We start from the raw sequence: 13653 nt of genomic DNA, 5'->3' as shown, positions 1-13653 counted from the left end.
AGTTGCTTAAATGATTAGTAATATGAAGTGAGTCGGCCTATGTGATCATAACCTGTCTAAATAACAATATTACAACTTGCACAAAGGGAATTTTCTGAGCATTCTGACTTCTGGTCCCACATGACCTCTGTACCATCTGGCCTGCATACAGCTCTAAGTAGAAGTCATCTCGAAATTACGGTAATTACGAACGCAGCACATGTCTACCCCCATGATGCGACTCAATCCATGTAAAATAAAACAGATTTTTAACCGCTACTGATATGACATGTTAATTCAAAACTGATTTTAATTTTCCTACTATTCTTTATGTGCATTTTTTAAAATCAGGAAATAAATGAATGAATGTGCCTTTAAAAAAAAAAAAAAAAAAAAAAACTATGCTTCCCACATATTTTCTTTTTGCGCAATAGAACCGGGTGTTTAATACGGGAAGGAGGCGAGGAGGAAAGTAGACTTGCCGAGGCAACGCCCAACTGTAGCGCAAGAGTTCAGCTGATGTTGCTAGGTGTGGTTCTGTGAGTATAAATACAGCTCAAACTCTTCTCCTACTCGCTTGCTGTGCATTCGGTCTTGGTAAGTGGGGAACTGGGATTTTCTTTATTTTTTACATGTCGTCTAACCCCGGACAGTGCTTTCAGTTGTTTTTTTTAAAAATACAATTGTTGCATATTTATGACAGCGTTGTTTTTGTTTACTGAAAGATAAATTGCAAACGAGAAACGTTTTTTTTTAAAAATGCTAATGAAAATTATGCAACAAAGTTATGCAATGTAGTTGCTTAAAGTAGTTATAAAAAAAAACTTGGCACACTTTGAACTCTAAAATTCCACATCCTGGTTTTGTGAACTGTTTTGACATTCTCAGTCTTTAATGTTCTGTTCTATTGGTGAATCATGTGCTTCCTATAAGATTAAAACTGCTAGAAAACGTATATTAAAACATATGATTAGTTCCTTAAAACTATAATGTATGTTTAAAGGATTCTACTTTGTGATATATGTATTTTAACATATTCCAACATGTAGGTTTGGCTGTTCAGTTCCAAGTGTCAACATGTCATTCATCAGTGCTTTTCTCGAGCAGCTTGCCTATCAGGGCATGCAAGACAGCACAGTACAAGACATCACAGTAAGTTTGCTTTAACTTTCTGGAAAATTTGAGCAGCTCCAGACCGAATGAGTCAGCAATAGGAATGTAGTCCACTCCCCATTTTAGTCATGGCCATCCTGTTAAAGGGCAAGAGCTTCAATGTTTCTGCTTTCCTTCCTAAAATTTGCCTCTTGAATTTTGCTTCTTACGTTGATCTGCTATTAGTCAGTTTGCTATCATGTGTAGGCTACTATTAAGTGTCTCTCATGTCTTTAGGAGGGGCAGGGGACAGTGAAGCCCTTTGCTCAGTTTAATGCAGCTGCAGATGCAGGAGTCCTTGACAAAGCTATCAAGGCAAAAGGTTGGTTTATGTGAAGATCTATAAAACACATGTATGCCAATGCATTGTGCATCTGATTGCTCTATTGACACAAATGTTTGTTCACAGGTGTGGATGAGCCCACAATCATCAATACACTGGTCCACAGGAGCAATGCCCAGCGGCAGCAAATTAAGGCTGCTTACCAGCAAGCCACCGGCAAGGTATTACATTCACTAGACCTGAAATGAACACATTCTTACACTCTGGATCCTCCCTCAACTAAATGATCTCTTCTCTGTGCAGCCTCTGGATGCAGCCCTGAAAGGTGCCCTTAAAGGTGAGCTGGAAGATGTGGTTCTGAGCCTGTTGATGACTCCTGCTCAGTATGATGCCTCTCTGCTCAAAAATGCCATGAAGGTAACATTATTTCGGGGCTATATAGATAAACTCCACATTTTTACCCTGAATTTGGTGAATATTTTAAATAGACAGCCCCTGGACTTGTATATCTTCTCAATTTCACAACCCCACACACACAAGATTTGACATGGGTTGTTGTATAACTCAAAGTCTTTTTCTCTCCAGGGTTTGGGCACAGATGAAGATACACTTGTTGAGATTCTGGCCTCTAGGACCAATAAAGAGATCCGAGAAATTAAACAGGTTTTCAAACAAGGTAACATTAATGCTAATTATTAGCCAGTTATCTTTTGAATATGTGTATGGCAGGGGTGTCCAATCTTGCTCCTGTAGGGCCAACGTCCTGCTGAGTTTGGCCCCAACCTGCTCCAACACACCAGTCTGGAAGTTTCGAGTTATCCTGAAGAACTTGTTTAGCTGGTTTGTTCAGGTGTGTTAATTAGAATTAGAGCTAAACTCTGCAAGATAGTGGCCCTCCAGGAGCAGGATTGGACACCCCTGGTTTATGGCATCTGAGTTCGGTATACCTGTAAATTAATGTATGGCTTACATTTATAGATTATAAAAAGGAACTAGAGGCGGAGATCAAGTCTGACACGAGTGGCGACTTCAGGAATGCCCTACTTGCTCTCTGCAAGGTTGGCTTTTCTTACATAGATGATCCGCCTTACATTTTCTAGTAGTGTTTCTCAATTCTGCCCCTCCCAGTACTTGCATGTCTTGGATGTCTGTCTTATCGAAAACATCTGATTCTGCACCTCAGTTCACTAGGAGAGTGATTCGTGACTTGAATTGGTTTGTTAATAAACTTTCTTTTTATTTGAATTCACAGGCTACAAGAAGTGAAGACAAGATTGTGCAAGATGACCTGGCTGACAAAGATGCCAGGGTAATTGTGTATTGTGAACATGGGTTGGGGTGTTGTATGTGCGTGTTTCTTGACCTCTCGTTCTACCTGTAGGCCTTGTATGAGGCAGGTGAAAAAAGAAAAGGCACAGACTGTGCCGTGTTCATTGACATCCTCACTTCACGGAATGCTCCTCACCTGAGGAAAGGTATGGCTGACCTCCTCCACCACCCTGTTTTCAAAATAAGTAGAGCAATTGTCTTCTAATCCACTTTGGTGATGATGATGATGTCATATTTTTTTCTTTACATTTAGTTTTTCAGCAGTACTCCAAGTACAGTAAAGTGGATGTTGCAAAAGCCATTGATCTGGAGCTGAAGGGTGATATTGAGAACTGCTTGACTGCTGTTGGTGAGACTCTGAAACCTTCATGACAGTCTATAGCATTACATATTGCATTTTAAAATGGTGTAACATGCAATAATGTCACTTTTCTTTGAATGGCCACAGAGACTCTTAGTGACACTGTGACTTGTCATCTTTTCAACAGTGAAATGTGCTGGAAACAAATCTGCATTTTTTGCTGAGAAACTAAATCTAGCAATGAAGGCAAGTGTAACTTGACAAATAATTTATACCTTTTTTATATCACTACTTTTCTAAATGTGTTGGAATTAAAAAAAACTCCAGCAAGAACAAAGCAATGTGAATTTGTGGGTTCACAGGGCTCTGGTTACAAAGGCAAGATCTTGACCAGAATATTGGTGAGCCGCTCTGAGATTGACTTGGCCAAAATCAAGCAAGAGTATCAGAATAAGTTTGGCAAGAGTCTCTACCAGGACATCCAGGTAAATAAATCTGAGTAGCAAATTTTAAATATCTTTATTTCGTATTGTCATTATTATACTCTTCAATACAAAAACACAAAATAGTGAGTGTTATATTGTGGTCCTGTAAAGATTCAATTGTTAAAGATTGTGTGTTTTTGTTTTGTTTTAGGATGACACCAAAGGAGACTATGAGACGATCCTGCTAGCCTTGTGTGGCAATTAATTGGTGCTAACAATGAATGTATGCAAATTAAGACCCACTATCTATCAATAAAGGAATTATACACCCCATATAAACGGCCATATTGGATTCAAAAACAATTTTGATAAATAAAAACTTGTTTTAATGTATATGTGTTTGTGTGTGTGTGTAAATTATGCAACACTTCTGATGTGGTTTGTGTCTGAATTTAAAGTCATGTTGACAAACAAACCTACACATGATGGCAGTTTTATGACTCAGTGGTCAAAGATATTAAGGGGATCAATAAAGCACGAAGAGTTATGCTGGTTGAAAACCAGGATGGACACTCAAGTCGCAAAAAAGAAAGAAGGAATGAGTTGAACTATAAATTAGAGCCTAGTGAACAACACAAGTCTTTAAGTTCCTTTAAAGGGTGCTCCAGAAGGTTCTGTCGGTGTGGCAATCTGAGGAAGCCCAATTGGTGCTTCAAGAATATTTTCTATCTTTTTAGTCTGTGCAGAGCTCTGTCATAAAAACAAAGTGCCTACTATTTAAAGAGGGGAAAATGTGCTTAAAAGTTCTTAGGTTTTTAGTTAAACAGTCCCCCATTTGCTGACTTATAATGAATAGATTTGCTTATATATAAAATACCATTTGATTCAAGTAAAAGCTCACATATTTCTTTTAGATCTTTATATTTATCAAGGAAATAGTAGCTACATTATTTATAAACTTTTAACTATTACCACAAAAGATTGAGGATGACAAAGACTAGACTGTGAGAAACATGTTTAGCTGGAACAGTGGGAGTGGTGGGAAATGGATAAATATTGACTAAGAGAGAGGGCGTGATGTCTTCAAAATCCATACTTAATGGACTTGTGAGAAACGGTACAGTACTTTATACTGTCATCGGTGTCAGCACACGCCAAGTCTTGCTGTGATTCCTGCCCTATGCTGCAGTACCGAGTGGCGCTGTTGATTTATTGGCTGTGAGACGGGGGCTCTGTCGAGTGCTATATGTTGATTGGTTGAATGGGTGCGTTACGTCACGCGCTCGCGCGGAAGTAACAAGGATTGGAAAATAGAGGTTATGCAGCGTCGAGCACAGCATCTGAAGGAGACATTTACCTGTAAATACAGTAAGGCATTTGTTTTACTTAAATTGTGTTATTTGTACATTGATATATGTATAATTTCGGTTGTTCTTAGTCCTAATTGAAAGTCTCCTTCAAGTAGAGCAAATGTGGACAATAATGGACTGTTTATGACTGTGAATGAATTGTTCTTATGCTCAAATATTTGATTTTAGTGGAAAGCAGTTTTCAGAAGGTTTATAAAAAGATATCTAATGACACTTGCAAATGTTCTCATTTGTATCAAGTTATGATGTTATGTCAGTGTCGAGAATGAATGACTGAACCGCTCAGCACTCTTTGCAGTGCTGGTTTGTGTTTTTAAATAGAAGAATGCATTAAACCAATACGTTAACTTGACAAGTCCATGTCAAACACTCTACTTCTGTTCGTTACAGAGTACAGCCATGAGCTGAGGCTCCCCAAACCCGCCTTTCTCAATGATAAACGACAAGCTGGTGTTCCTGGGTCTCCTTTACTTCATCCAGGGGATTCCATATGGCCTGCAATCATCCCTGCTCCCAGTGTACCTGCGCGGTGCCGGTCACTCCCTCACCCGCATCAGCCTCACCAAAATCCTCTACTTCCCCTGGGTGCTCAAGGTACTCTGGGCCCCTCTGGTGGACCGGACAGGCACCAAGCGCTGCTGGTTGGTGGGCACGGTGGCTGGACTGGCCCTCACCTGTTTGGTGAGCGCTACTATTTCACCTGATGTTCAGTACATGAGTGTAGCGGGCTCCCTGCTCGCCATGAACATGCTGGCATCCGTGCAGGACATTGCAGCAGATGGGACGGCTGTGCGGCTGCTCAGGGGGCAGGGAGAGCTGGGTCTGGGGAACACTGTACAGGTGGTGGGGTATAAAGCTGGGTCTGTGTTTGCTGGAGGGGGGCTCCTGGCTGTGATTGATGTTGCAGGCTGGGGATGGATGTTCGCACTGCTGGCCTGCGTGTACGGTGGTGTTGCTCTGTTCGTGTGGGGTGCCCCAGTGTTGGATGGAGAGTCAGCGCGGGGACAGGGAGAAGGACGAAGAGGGCCAAAGGATGTGATGCAGCCATGGAAGGTGTGGAGGAAGCTCTTGTCTGTGCCAGGAACACCATGGACAATGTTCTACGTCCTCACTTACAAGCTAGGTAAGATATTTGTCATAATTCAACATCATTTACATTTGTTTACACTTACATTTGTTGAGTAAGTTGATGCACTCCTGTTGTTTTGTAGTTGTCTACTGAATAAATTATTTTCAGACAGTTTAATATGTAAAGGTGAAGTGTGTCATTTCCAGAGGTGTAAAAAGTACTCAAAAATGTTACTCAAGTGAAAGTACAAGTACTGAGTGAAAATTTTACTCAATTAAAAGTAAAAGTATCTAGCCAGAATCATACTTGAGTAAAAGTAAAAAAGTACTACATTAAAATTGTACTTGAGTATTAAAAAAGTGAAAGTAACAGCAAGAATGAAAACTAGAGATTCTTGTTTAAGCTTTTAATCTCTAAAAACATGAAGTGAATGAACCACATACAAAGTTTTATCCTCCTTTAGTACTGTTTGTGTTTAATTGTATTTAATTATTAAGACTACTACCTAATGCCAGTATGCAACATGCTACTCAAAGTTGCAAAACCTCGGATTTAACTTAAGCAGAAGCTGATTTTCAAAATTGTGAGTGTCAAGCCTAGCTCTTTTGGGGCTAAAAATCAATCCTGCAGTGCAGTGATATCCATCCAACTTTTTGCTGGCTTCATGTGTTGTCTGTTTCAAAGAAGCGAAAAAATCTTCATCATCAGATGAACTGTTGGCCACGGGTGCTCTTGATTCTGTGGCTGATTTTTGACTTCCTCCATTTTCTTCCACTGACTGTTATAATTTCCAGGTCAACAAAGAGTATAGAACCCAAGAGGCGACACTCTGATACTTTTTAGGCAACAGTCAGTAAATGGCGCTCCTGTAGTGCAGCCGCCATTATGGGGTGAAAATACTAACTGGAGCATTGAATCCTTCACATCTTACGCACCCAAAATCAGTGAATTTCACTGCCAAATCAGAAGCGCAGTAGAACAGTTTTTTTAATTAAGTCACCAGTAAATTGTATGATCCTACAGTAAATGTTGTATTGTCTTATATATGTTTTATTTTACCAGTTGTGGAATCCAACCATTCAACCATCTGAGGTAATGTAGTTAGCCTACTTTATTGAGTATTTCCAATTTATGAAACTTTACACATTTATTAATAGTAAATTAATAATTAATACATTTAAGATCATCATATTTACAGCAATCAGTATATTTCAGAGCTAGTGGAGTAATAGTAATAATATCTAGGTCTGAATTGAAATAGGCTATATTGTACGTTTTAATGGATCACGTTACAAACATAATGATCTTATAATACATGTTGCATTGCTGTGTCCATTATCGCATTATACCCATTTTTGGACACTTTTGCTTCAATGAACATTAGAGAACACTGCAAAATCAGGGGAGGGGAGGAGGAGGTGGAGGGAAGGTCTAGCTAGCCTCTGTTTTGTTTGAGAACACTTCTAACGTCAACAGGGAAGTTACTCCACCCAGGATCACTTAGAGCGCCTTTAAAGCGGACCTCAGTAAGATTTGCGAAGCTCCCCCTACAGTTTCCTTCAGTGAATCACACTGTTGTAAATACTCCAAGCGCAGCTCTGGACTACAACGACTACAACGCTCACCAGCGCAGTAGTTTTGCAAATACCGTACAAGAAAGAGGAGGTGGATAATTTGCAAATACAGTACACTCGATGGAGGTGGGTAATTTTCGAAATTGTCTTATAAAGTCATAATATATACATTGTTTTTGAATTACCGTAAAGCATTTTGTCACTCTCGCGTGAACGTGAACATGAACATGAGGCGAGATTGTGTCGGGTCGACTTGCAAGTGCTGTTTTTTAGCGTAGACGTGCCAGAGGGGGTTAGTGCACGCCTCAAACACACCACTACAAGTCAATTAACCATCGTAAGGACTTAAATAGCAACTAAATAAAACTAAATAAAATTGTAAGGAGTAAAAAGTACTCTTATTTCTCAAAAAATGTAATCAAGTAAAAGTAAAAGTATTGATTTTTAAATGTACTCAAGTTAAGTAAAAATCCCAAAAAATAATACTTAAGTACAGTAATCAAGTAAAATTACTCAAGTACTTTACACCTCTGGTCATTTCTACATCACCAGAAAAAAATTGCAGGTTTTCCAAACATTTATAACTTTCCCTTCCACCCCACTATTCTCACATTCTATAGATTTACTAGTCACTTTCATATTTAACATTTACAAATAATTTTATTGCAATGTATTATTATTTTAAATATTTTATATATTTATATATTGAAATCGCAAATATAATATATTTGTGTGTGCGTGTACAATTCTTGTACACACACATTCTTGTACAATTCTTGTACACATACATATATACAGTATCTCACAGAAGTGAGTACACCCCTCACATTTTTGTAAATATTTTATTATATCTTTTCATGTGACAACACTGAAGAAATGAGACTTTTTTCTACAATGTAAAGTAGTGAGTGTACAGCTTGTACAACAGTGTAAATTTACTGTCCCCACAAAATTACTCGACACACAGCCATTAATGTCTAAACCGCTGGCCACAAAAGTGAGTACACCCCTAAGTGAAAATGTCCAAATTGGGCCCAATTAGCCATTTTCTCTCCCCGGTGTCATGTGACTCGTTAGTGTTACAAGTTCTCGGGTGTGATTGGGGAGCAGGTATGTTAAATTTGGTGTTATCGCTCTCACTCTCTCATACTGGTCACTGGAAGTTCAACATGGCACCTCATGGCAAAGAACTCTCTGAGGATCTGAAAAAAAGAATTGTTGCTCTACATAAAGATGGCGTAGGCTATAAGAAGATTGCCAAGACCCTGAAACTGAGCTGCAGCACGGTGGCCAAGACCAAACAGCGGTTTAACAGGACAGGTTCCACTCAGAACAGGCCTCGCCATGGTCGACCAAAGAAGTTGAGTGCACGTGCTCAGCGTCATATCTAGAGGTTGTGTTTGGGAAATAGACGTATGAGTGCTGCCAGCATTGCTGCAGAGGTTGAAGGGGTGGGGGGTCAGCCTGTCAGTGCTCAGACCATACGTCGCACACTGCATCAAATGAATCTGCATGGCAGAAGAAAGCCTCTTCTAAAGATGATGCACAAGAAAGCCCGCAAAGTTTGCTGAAGACAAGCAGACTAAGGACATGGATTACTGGAACCATGTCCTGTGGTCTGATGAGACCAAGATAAACTTATTTGGTTCAGATAGTGTCAAGCGCGTGTGGCGGCAACCAGGTGAGGAGTACAAAGACAAGTGTGTCTTGCCTACAGTCAAGCATGGTGGTGGGAGTGTCATGGTCTGGGGCTGCATGAGTGCTGCTGGCACTGGGGAGCTACAGTTCATTGAGGGAACCATGAATACCAACATGTATTCATGGACATGCCAACTGGCCAAGCATGTCTCCAGACCTAAACCCTATTTAGCATCTGTGGGGCATCCTCAAACAGAAGGTGGAGGAGTGCAAGGTCTCTAACATCCACCAGCTCTGTGATGTCGTCATGGAGGAGTGGAAGAGGACTTCAGTGGCAACCTGTGAAGCTCTAGTGAACTCCATGCCCAAGAGGGTTAAGGCATAGCTAGAAAATAATGGTGGCCACACAAAATATTGACACTTTGGGCCCAATTTGGACATTTTCACTTAGGGGTGTACTCACTTTTGTGGCCAGCGGTTTAGACATTAATGGCTGTGTGTTGAGTTATTTTATAAAATATTTACAAAAATGTGAGGGGTGTACTCACTTCTGTGAGATACTGTGTGTGTGTATATATATATATATATATATATATATATATATATATATATATGTATATATATGTATGTATATATGTATATATGTGTAAGAGATTTCTTAAGTTATTTAGCAGGAAAGTGACTAGTTTGTGTCAGAATGGTGGGACAGAGTGAAAGTTATAGTTTATAAATCAAAAACAACAACAAGGACACTTTACCATGACTGACCACAAACTTAAAACTGAGCAGAATATATACAAAAATATATATTTTTTTTAGTTCATGGACAGTCATGGTAATGTTGTTTTGCCACAAGATGGCAGCCTTGCCCTTTTCCATTCTTACTGTCACATTATTCTCTATGGCTTTGAAGCCGCTAAACAGCAGGAAACCATACACAGTTGAGCCATCCAGTTGTTCAGAATGTCTGTACGGAAACTGATATTGAAATCTTTCATTTAACTTTAAGCTAGCATTTCACCACAAGCCTAACTCCTGTATCATGATATAAATCAAGAATATAGGTATAAATTGCAGCTAATGAATCACTTTCAATGAGCTGAATGTGGTGTTTGGCGCCAGAAGGGGATTATGGCCAGATTAGAGTCTCTTTGTGTCTGTGGTATTTCCATTGAAAACTGAATTAATATGTTTATTTGAATGTGTTTTGTTTGTCGCTTCATTTGAGTGCAATATTTTTTGTAAAATTTGAGCAATTTAATCAGAAAACCAAGCTTTGTGTGGCTTGTGTATGTACAGTATATGGTTCTCTGGCAAAGAGAGAGAGGTGGCACTGTAATCGGATGAGCTCCAGCAGACAAAATCAGACAGGACAAGCGGCAACCCCCCTGTTAATCCGTTTTATAAGGTTTCTCCCCCTGATCATCATCATAATCATTATTAAACAACACTTCAGATGACACAAACTACTTTACTAATTCAGTAACATCTTTTGTTTACAAGTGTGCTAGCCAAGTACACTGCAAAACATCATTTGATTGTCTTATTTTTCAGTAAATAGATCTATAAAATAAGATACATTTACTTGAAACAAATTTGCATAAGATAAGATTTGTTTTAGAGAATATAACATGAATTAAGTTTATTTTTTGTTTTCCATTGACATTTTTTTTTCTTTTTAAATAGACAATCTTATTAATTAGGTTTTTTTTTGCACAAATTGTCCAATTTTGTGCAGTTTGTGTTTCAAGCAAACAACAACAACAAACAAATCTGCCAGTGGGATAAGAAAAGTTAAACTTAATTCTCTGAAAACAAGTCTTATATTATGGAGTTTTGCATCTCAATTATTTATTTTTAAGATTGTGTAAATGTTAGTATGGATTTTTTTTAGAAAACAAGACAATTTTTTTGATTTGTTTATCCCTAAAATATCACTAAAAGACGTTAAAAATCACATTAAAACTATTAACGCATATTGATGGTGAGTGAAGAGAGAATGTCTTAGAATCCACCACGCATTAAATGGTCATTTGCAATTAATTATTGCTTATTTCTCAAAAGCTTTATATGATCATATATATTACAGTACATAGGAATTCACAAACTAAAGTTCTGTTATATACTTCAGGATTTAATAAGATGTTTATTGGATTGTAGAATAATGTGTCTTACTAAGCTGACAAATCAATCACGCTTTACGTCGTTGCTTGTCATCTAGCGCCTCTATTGCATCACAGGTTGTTACCAAAATGTGTTCAGCCCAAGCGTTGATAAAGGGTGATGGAGGGACAGTGATGGGATGGAGAGGGCTGGGATCAGGCCAGACGTGCTTTCCTGGGAAGTGTCCAGCTGGAGGTGGGAGTGTACTTGTGGGGGGTTAAATTTGGACTCTGTATGGGAGTAGAAAGCCACTTTTGCTGTGTCTGTCTGTCTTTCACTCTCTTTCTCTAACTATATACACATAACAAACACTCATACACACTTACATGCATGTATATCGCCTGATGCTGCCCTCCCTCTGTCCCGCACAGCAGGGGCTAGGGAAAGGAGGGGCTCGCAGGGGGGATGAGGGGGTGACAGGAGGCAAATATTTTCTAGAGGGAACGCAGAGGACTGCAGGGGGGATGAATTAATGAACACCCACCACATGGTCAACTATGAGAGAGAGTGAGAGAGCGAGAGAGATGGTGGGGTGCAGGGGGCATTTCTTATTATGAGAAAGCGTGCGAGTGGAGGCTGATGGAGAAAAGACAAAATTTCAAGGAAGAACATGAGTAAAATATGTGATGTCTTTAAGTTGACCTACATTGTTTTTCCATTGTCTGGACCATTGTGTAACTCGGGTGTGAACATTAAAAAGCATTCTGTTTAGATATGTGAGCTTACATAACATTTTGAATAGGATGTGTCTCCATTCCCTATCCATACCAACGTATCTTCGCTCACATTCACATAGGTAACGGTGCAAGTGATAGTTCTCTATGCTTTTGTTTCAGCCGAACTATTATGTCATTGTGTCCCAGAATGTAAAGGGAATAACCTAGACCTTTGCGTATTCTAACCTCAGAGGTCCGTAGAGACTTGGTATGGAGCTTGTTGTTGGTTGAGGAACATTTACAATGGAGTTGTGTGACCTGCTCAGGTACACACAGATGCAGATACACACGGCACAGTGACCTACATGAACTGGGAGGGACCCAGGTTCCTCAGGCTGTTCTCATGCTGAAGACTCTGGGGACTTTAAATCATAGAGCTGGTTTTAGTCAGCATCTAGTTGACTATGATGGCATTTAATTGAAATGCATGCTCATGTTGCTCCAAACCCATATGGCTTTCTATCTTCTGTGGAATACAAAAGGTGAATACTTGAAGAATATCCTGGCCTTTCTTTTCAGTGCAATAAAAATAACAGAGGACTGGAGCTATCAAGTTTAACGTGATAAAAAAAACCCTTAAAAGTGGTCCATATGATTTATCCACTATACTTCAAGTCTTCTGAAGACATGATAGCCTTGTGTGAGGAACAAACTAAAATGTAAATCATTATTCACTGAGATTCTTGACATCTGTATTGCAGTTTGGTATGTCATGAAAATAGAGATATCTGATATATTTTGGGTTTTGAGTGAAATTTCCAATGAATCAGGTGATCCAATTCACAAAACCTGTCTCAGTGATTTGTTCATGAATCAGACTTATTTGTTTGTCAAATTCAACTCGCTGGCTCGATCTGATTGTATCAGTTAACAAGACACTGGATGGGAAGATCACTGTTAATAATCATGTACATTTCAGTCTTTTCATTAGACAAAGCTATAAATCATGCAAAATATTGATACTTTATGGTGCTTTTGTGTCCTGTCTGGGACTTGAAAGCTCCAGTCCTTATTCATTTTAATTGCATGTAATTAACCAATATATCCTTAAAAATATCTCGTTTTGGTTCCATTGAAGAAATTAAAAGTGCAGTGTGTAAAATTTGGGAGGATATATTGAGAGAAATGCAATATAATATACATAACTATGTTTTCAGTGGTGCATAATGAACTTACATAATGAACCGTTGTGTATTTAATACTTAGAATGTGCCATTTCTGTCTCATACACTGCGGGTCCTCCCTCCATGTCAAGTCACCATTATGCGTCGGCATGTTTCTACAGTAACCCTAAATGGACAAACTGCTCTACAGATTGCGTTTCATCACTATGTTCGTTGGTGTTTTTAGAGGCAGCTTGCATCGTAACTACGTTGAATACGCTCAAAGTAGTAGTAGTAGTAGTAGTAGTAAGAAGAAACAGGAAGTGTCATTGCTCCCTATGAAGGCCTCACAGAGCCATCGGATTTCGACTAAAATATCTTAATTTGTGTTCTGAAGATTAACGAAGGTTTTATGGGTGTGGAACGGCATGAGGGTAAGTAATAAATGACAGAATTTTCATTTTTGGATGAACTAACCCTTTAATGCACTCGCTGCTGTCTCAGGCGAAGACATCTTTGTCGTGTCGGCCAGACGTCCACCATAGCTTCTC

At 39.1% G+C, this 13653-nt stretch overlaps 2 protein-coding genes across 5 annotated transcripts in view; both read left to right on the top strand.

Moving 5' to 3' along the window:
* Positions 1 to 105: 105 nt before the first annotated feature.
* On the top strand, positions 106 to 3862 carry anxa1a (annexin A1a). 2 transcript variants are annotated; one of them, XM_048187539.1, is made up of 14 exons: positions 106 to 230; positions 414 to 518; positions 1029 to 1131; positions 1369 to 1453; positions 1541 to 1635; positions 1718 to 1831; positions 2000 to 2090; positions 2393 to 2472; positions 2667 to 2723; positions 2796 to 2889; positions 2997 to 3092; positions 3232 to 3290; positions 3407 to 3529; positions 3681 to 3862. In XM_048187539.1, exons 1-14 carry the CDS (start codon positions 121 to 123, stop codon positions 3732 to 3734), a joined length of 1266 nt encoding a protein of 421 aa, XP_048043496.1. In that variant the 5' UTR covers positions 106 to 120; the 3' UTR covers positions 3735 to 3862. The 2 variants fall into 2 exon arrangements, with proteins under 2 accessions (XP_048043496.1, XP_048043497.1); XM_048187540.1 differs by lacking the exon at positions 106 to 230 and having other exon boundaries at positions 430 to 576.
* A 650-nt stretch (positions 3863 to 4512) lies between these two features.
* Positions 4513 to 13653, top strand: part of mfsd3 (major facilitator superfamily domain containing 3) — a 36242-nt gene continuing 27101 nt past the window's right edge. The window contains exons 1-3 of one of the 3 annotated variants that reach the window (XM_048187544.1): positions 4513 to 4837; positions 5230 to 5520; positions 5747 to 5962. In XM_048187544.1, the coding sequence (XP_048043501.1) occupies positions 4789 to 4837; positions 5230 to 5520; positions 5747 to 5962 (556 nt within the window). In that variant the 5' untranslated portion in view covers positions 4513 to 4788. Of the gene's footprint in view, positions 4838 to 5229; positions 5963 to 13653 lie in introns of all 3 variants that reach the window. The other 2 variants (XM_048187543.1, XM_048187542.1) reach the window with 2 other exon arrangements.

The sequence above is a fragment of the Megalobrama amblycephala genome, linkage group LG4, assembly GCF_018812025.1.
Source record: "Megalobrama amblycephala isolate DHTTF-2021 linkage group LG4, ASM1881202v1, whole genome shotgun sequence".
Classification (NCBI taxonomy): domain Eukaryota; kingdom Metazoa; phylum Chordata; class Actinopteri; order Cypriniformes; family Xenocyprididae; genus Megalobrama; species Megalobrama amblycephala.
This window is presented reverse-complemented; position numbering and strand designations above follow the sequence as displayed.

Excerpts from the sequence above, each read along its gene's own strand:
- anxa1a (XM_048187539.1), top strand. The coding sequence starts at position 121 with ATGACCTCTGTACCATCTGGCCTGCATACAGCTCTAAGTAGAAGTCAT. Across the intron at positions 2,091-2,392 it reads TAAACAGGTTTTCAAACAAG|ATTATAAAAAGGAACTAGAG; the intron begins GTAACATTAATG and ends TTACATTTATAG. Across the intron at positions 2,473-2,666 it reads CCCTACTTGCTCTCTGCAAG|GCTACAAGAAGTGAAGACAA; the intron begins GTTGGCTTTTCT and ends TTGAATTCACAG.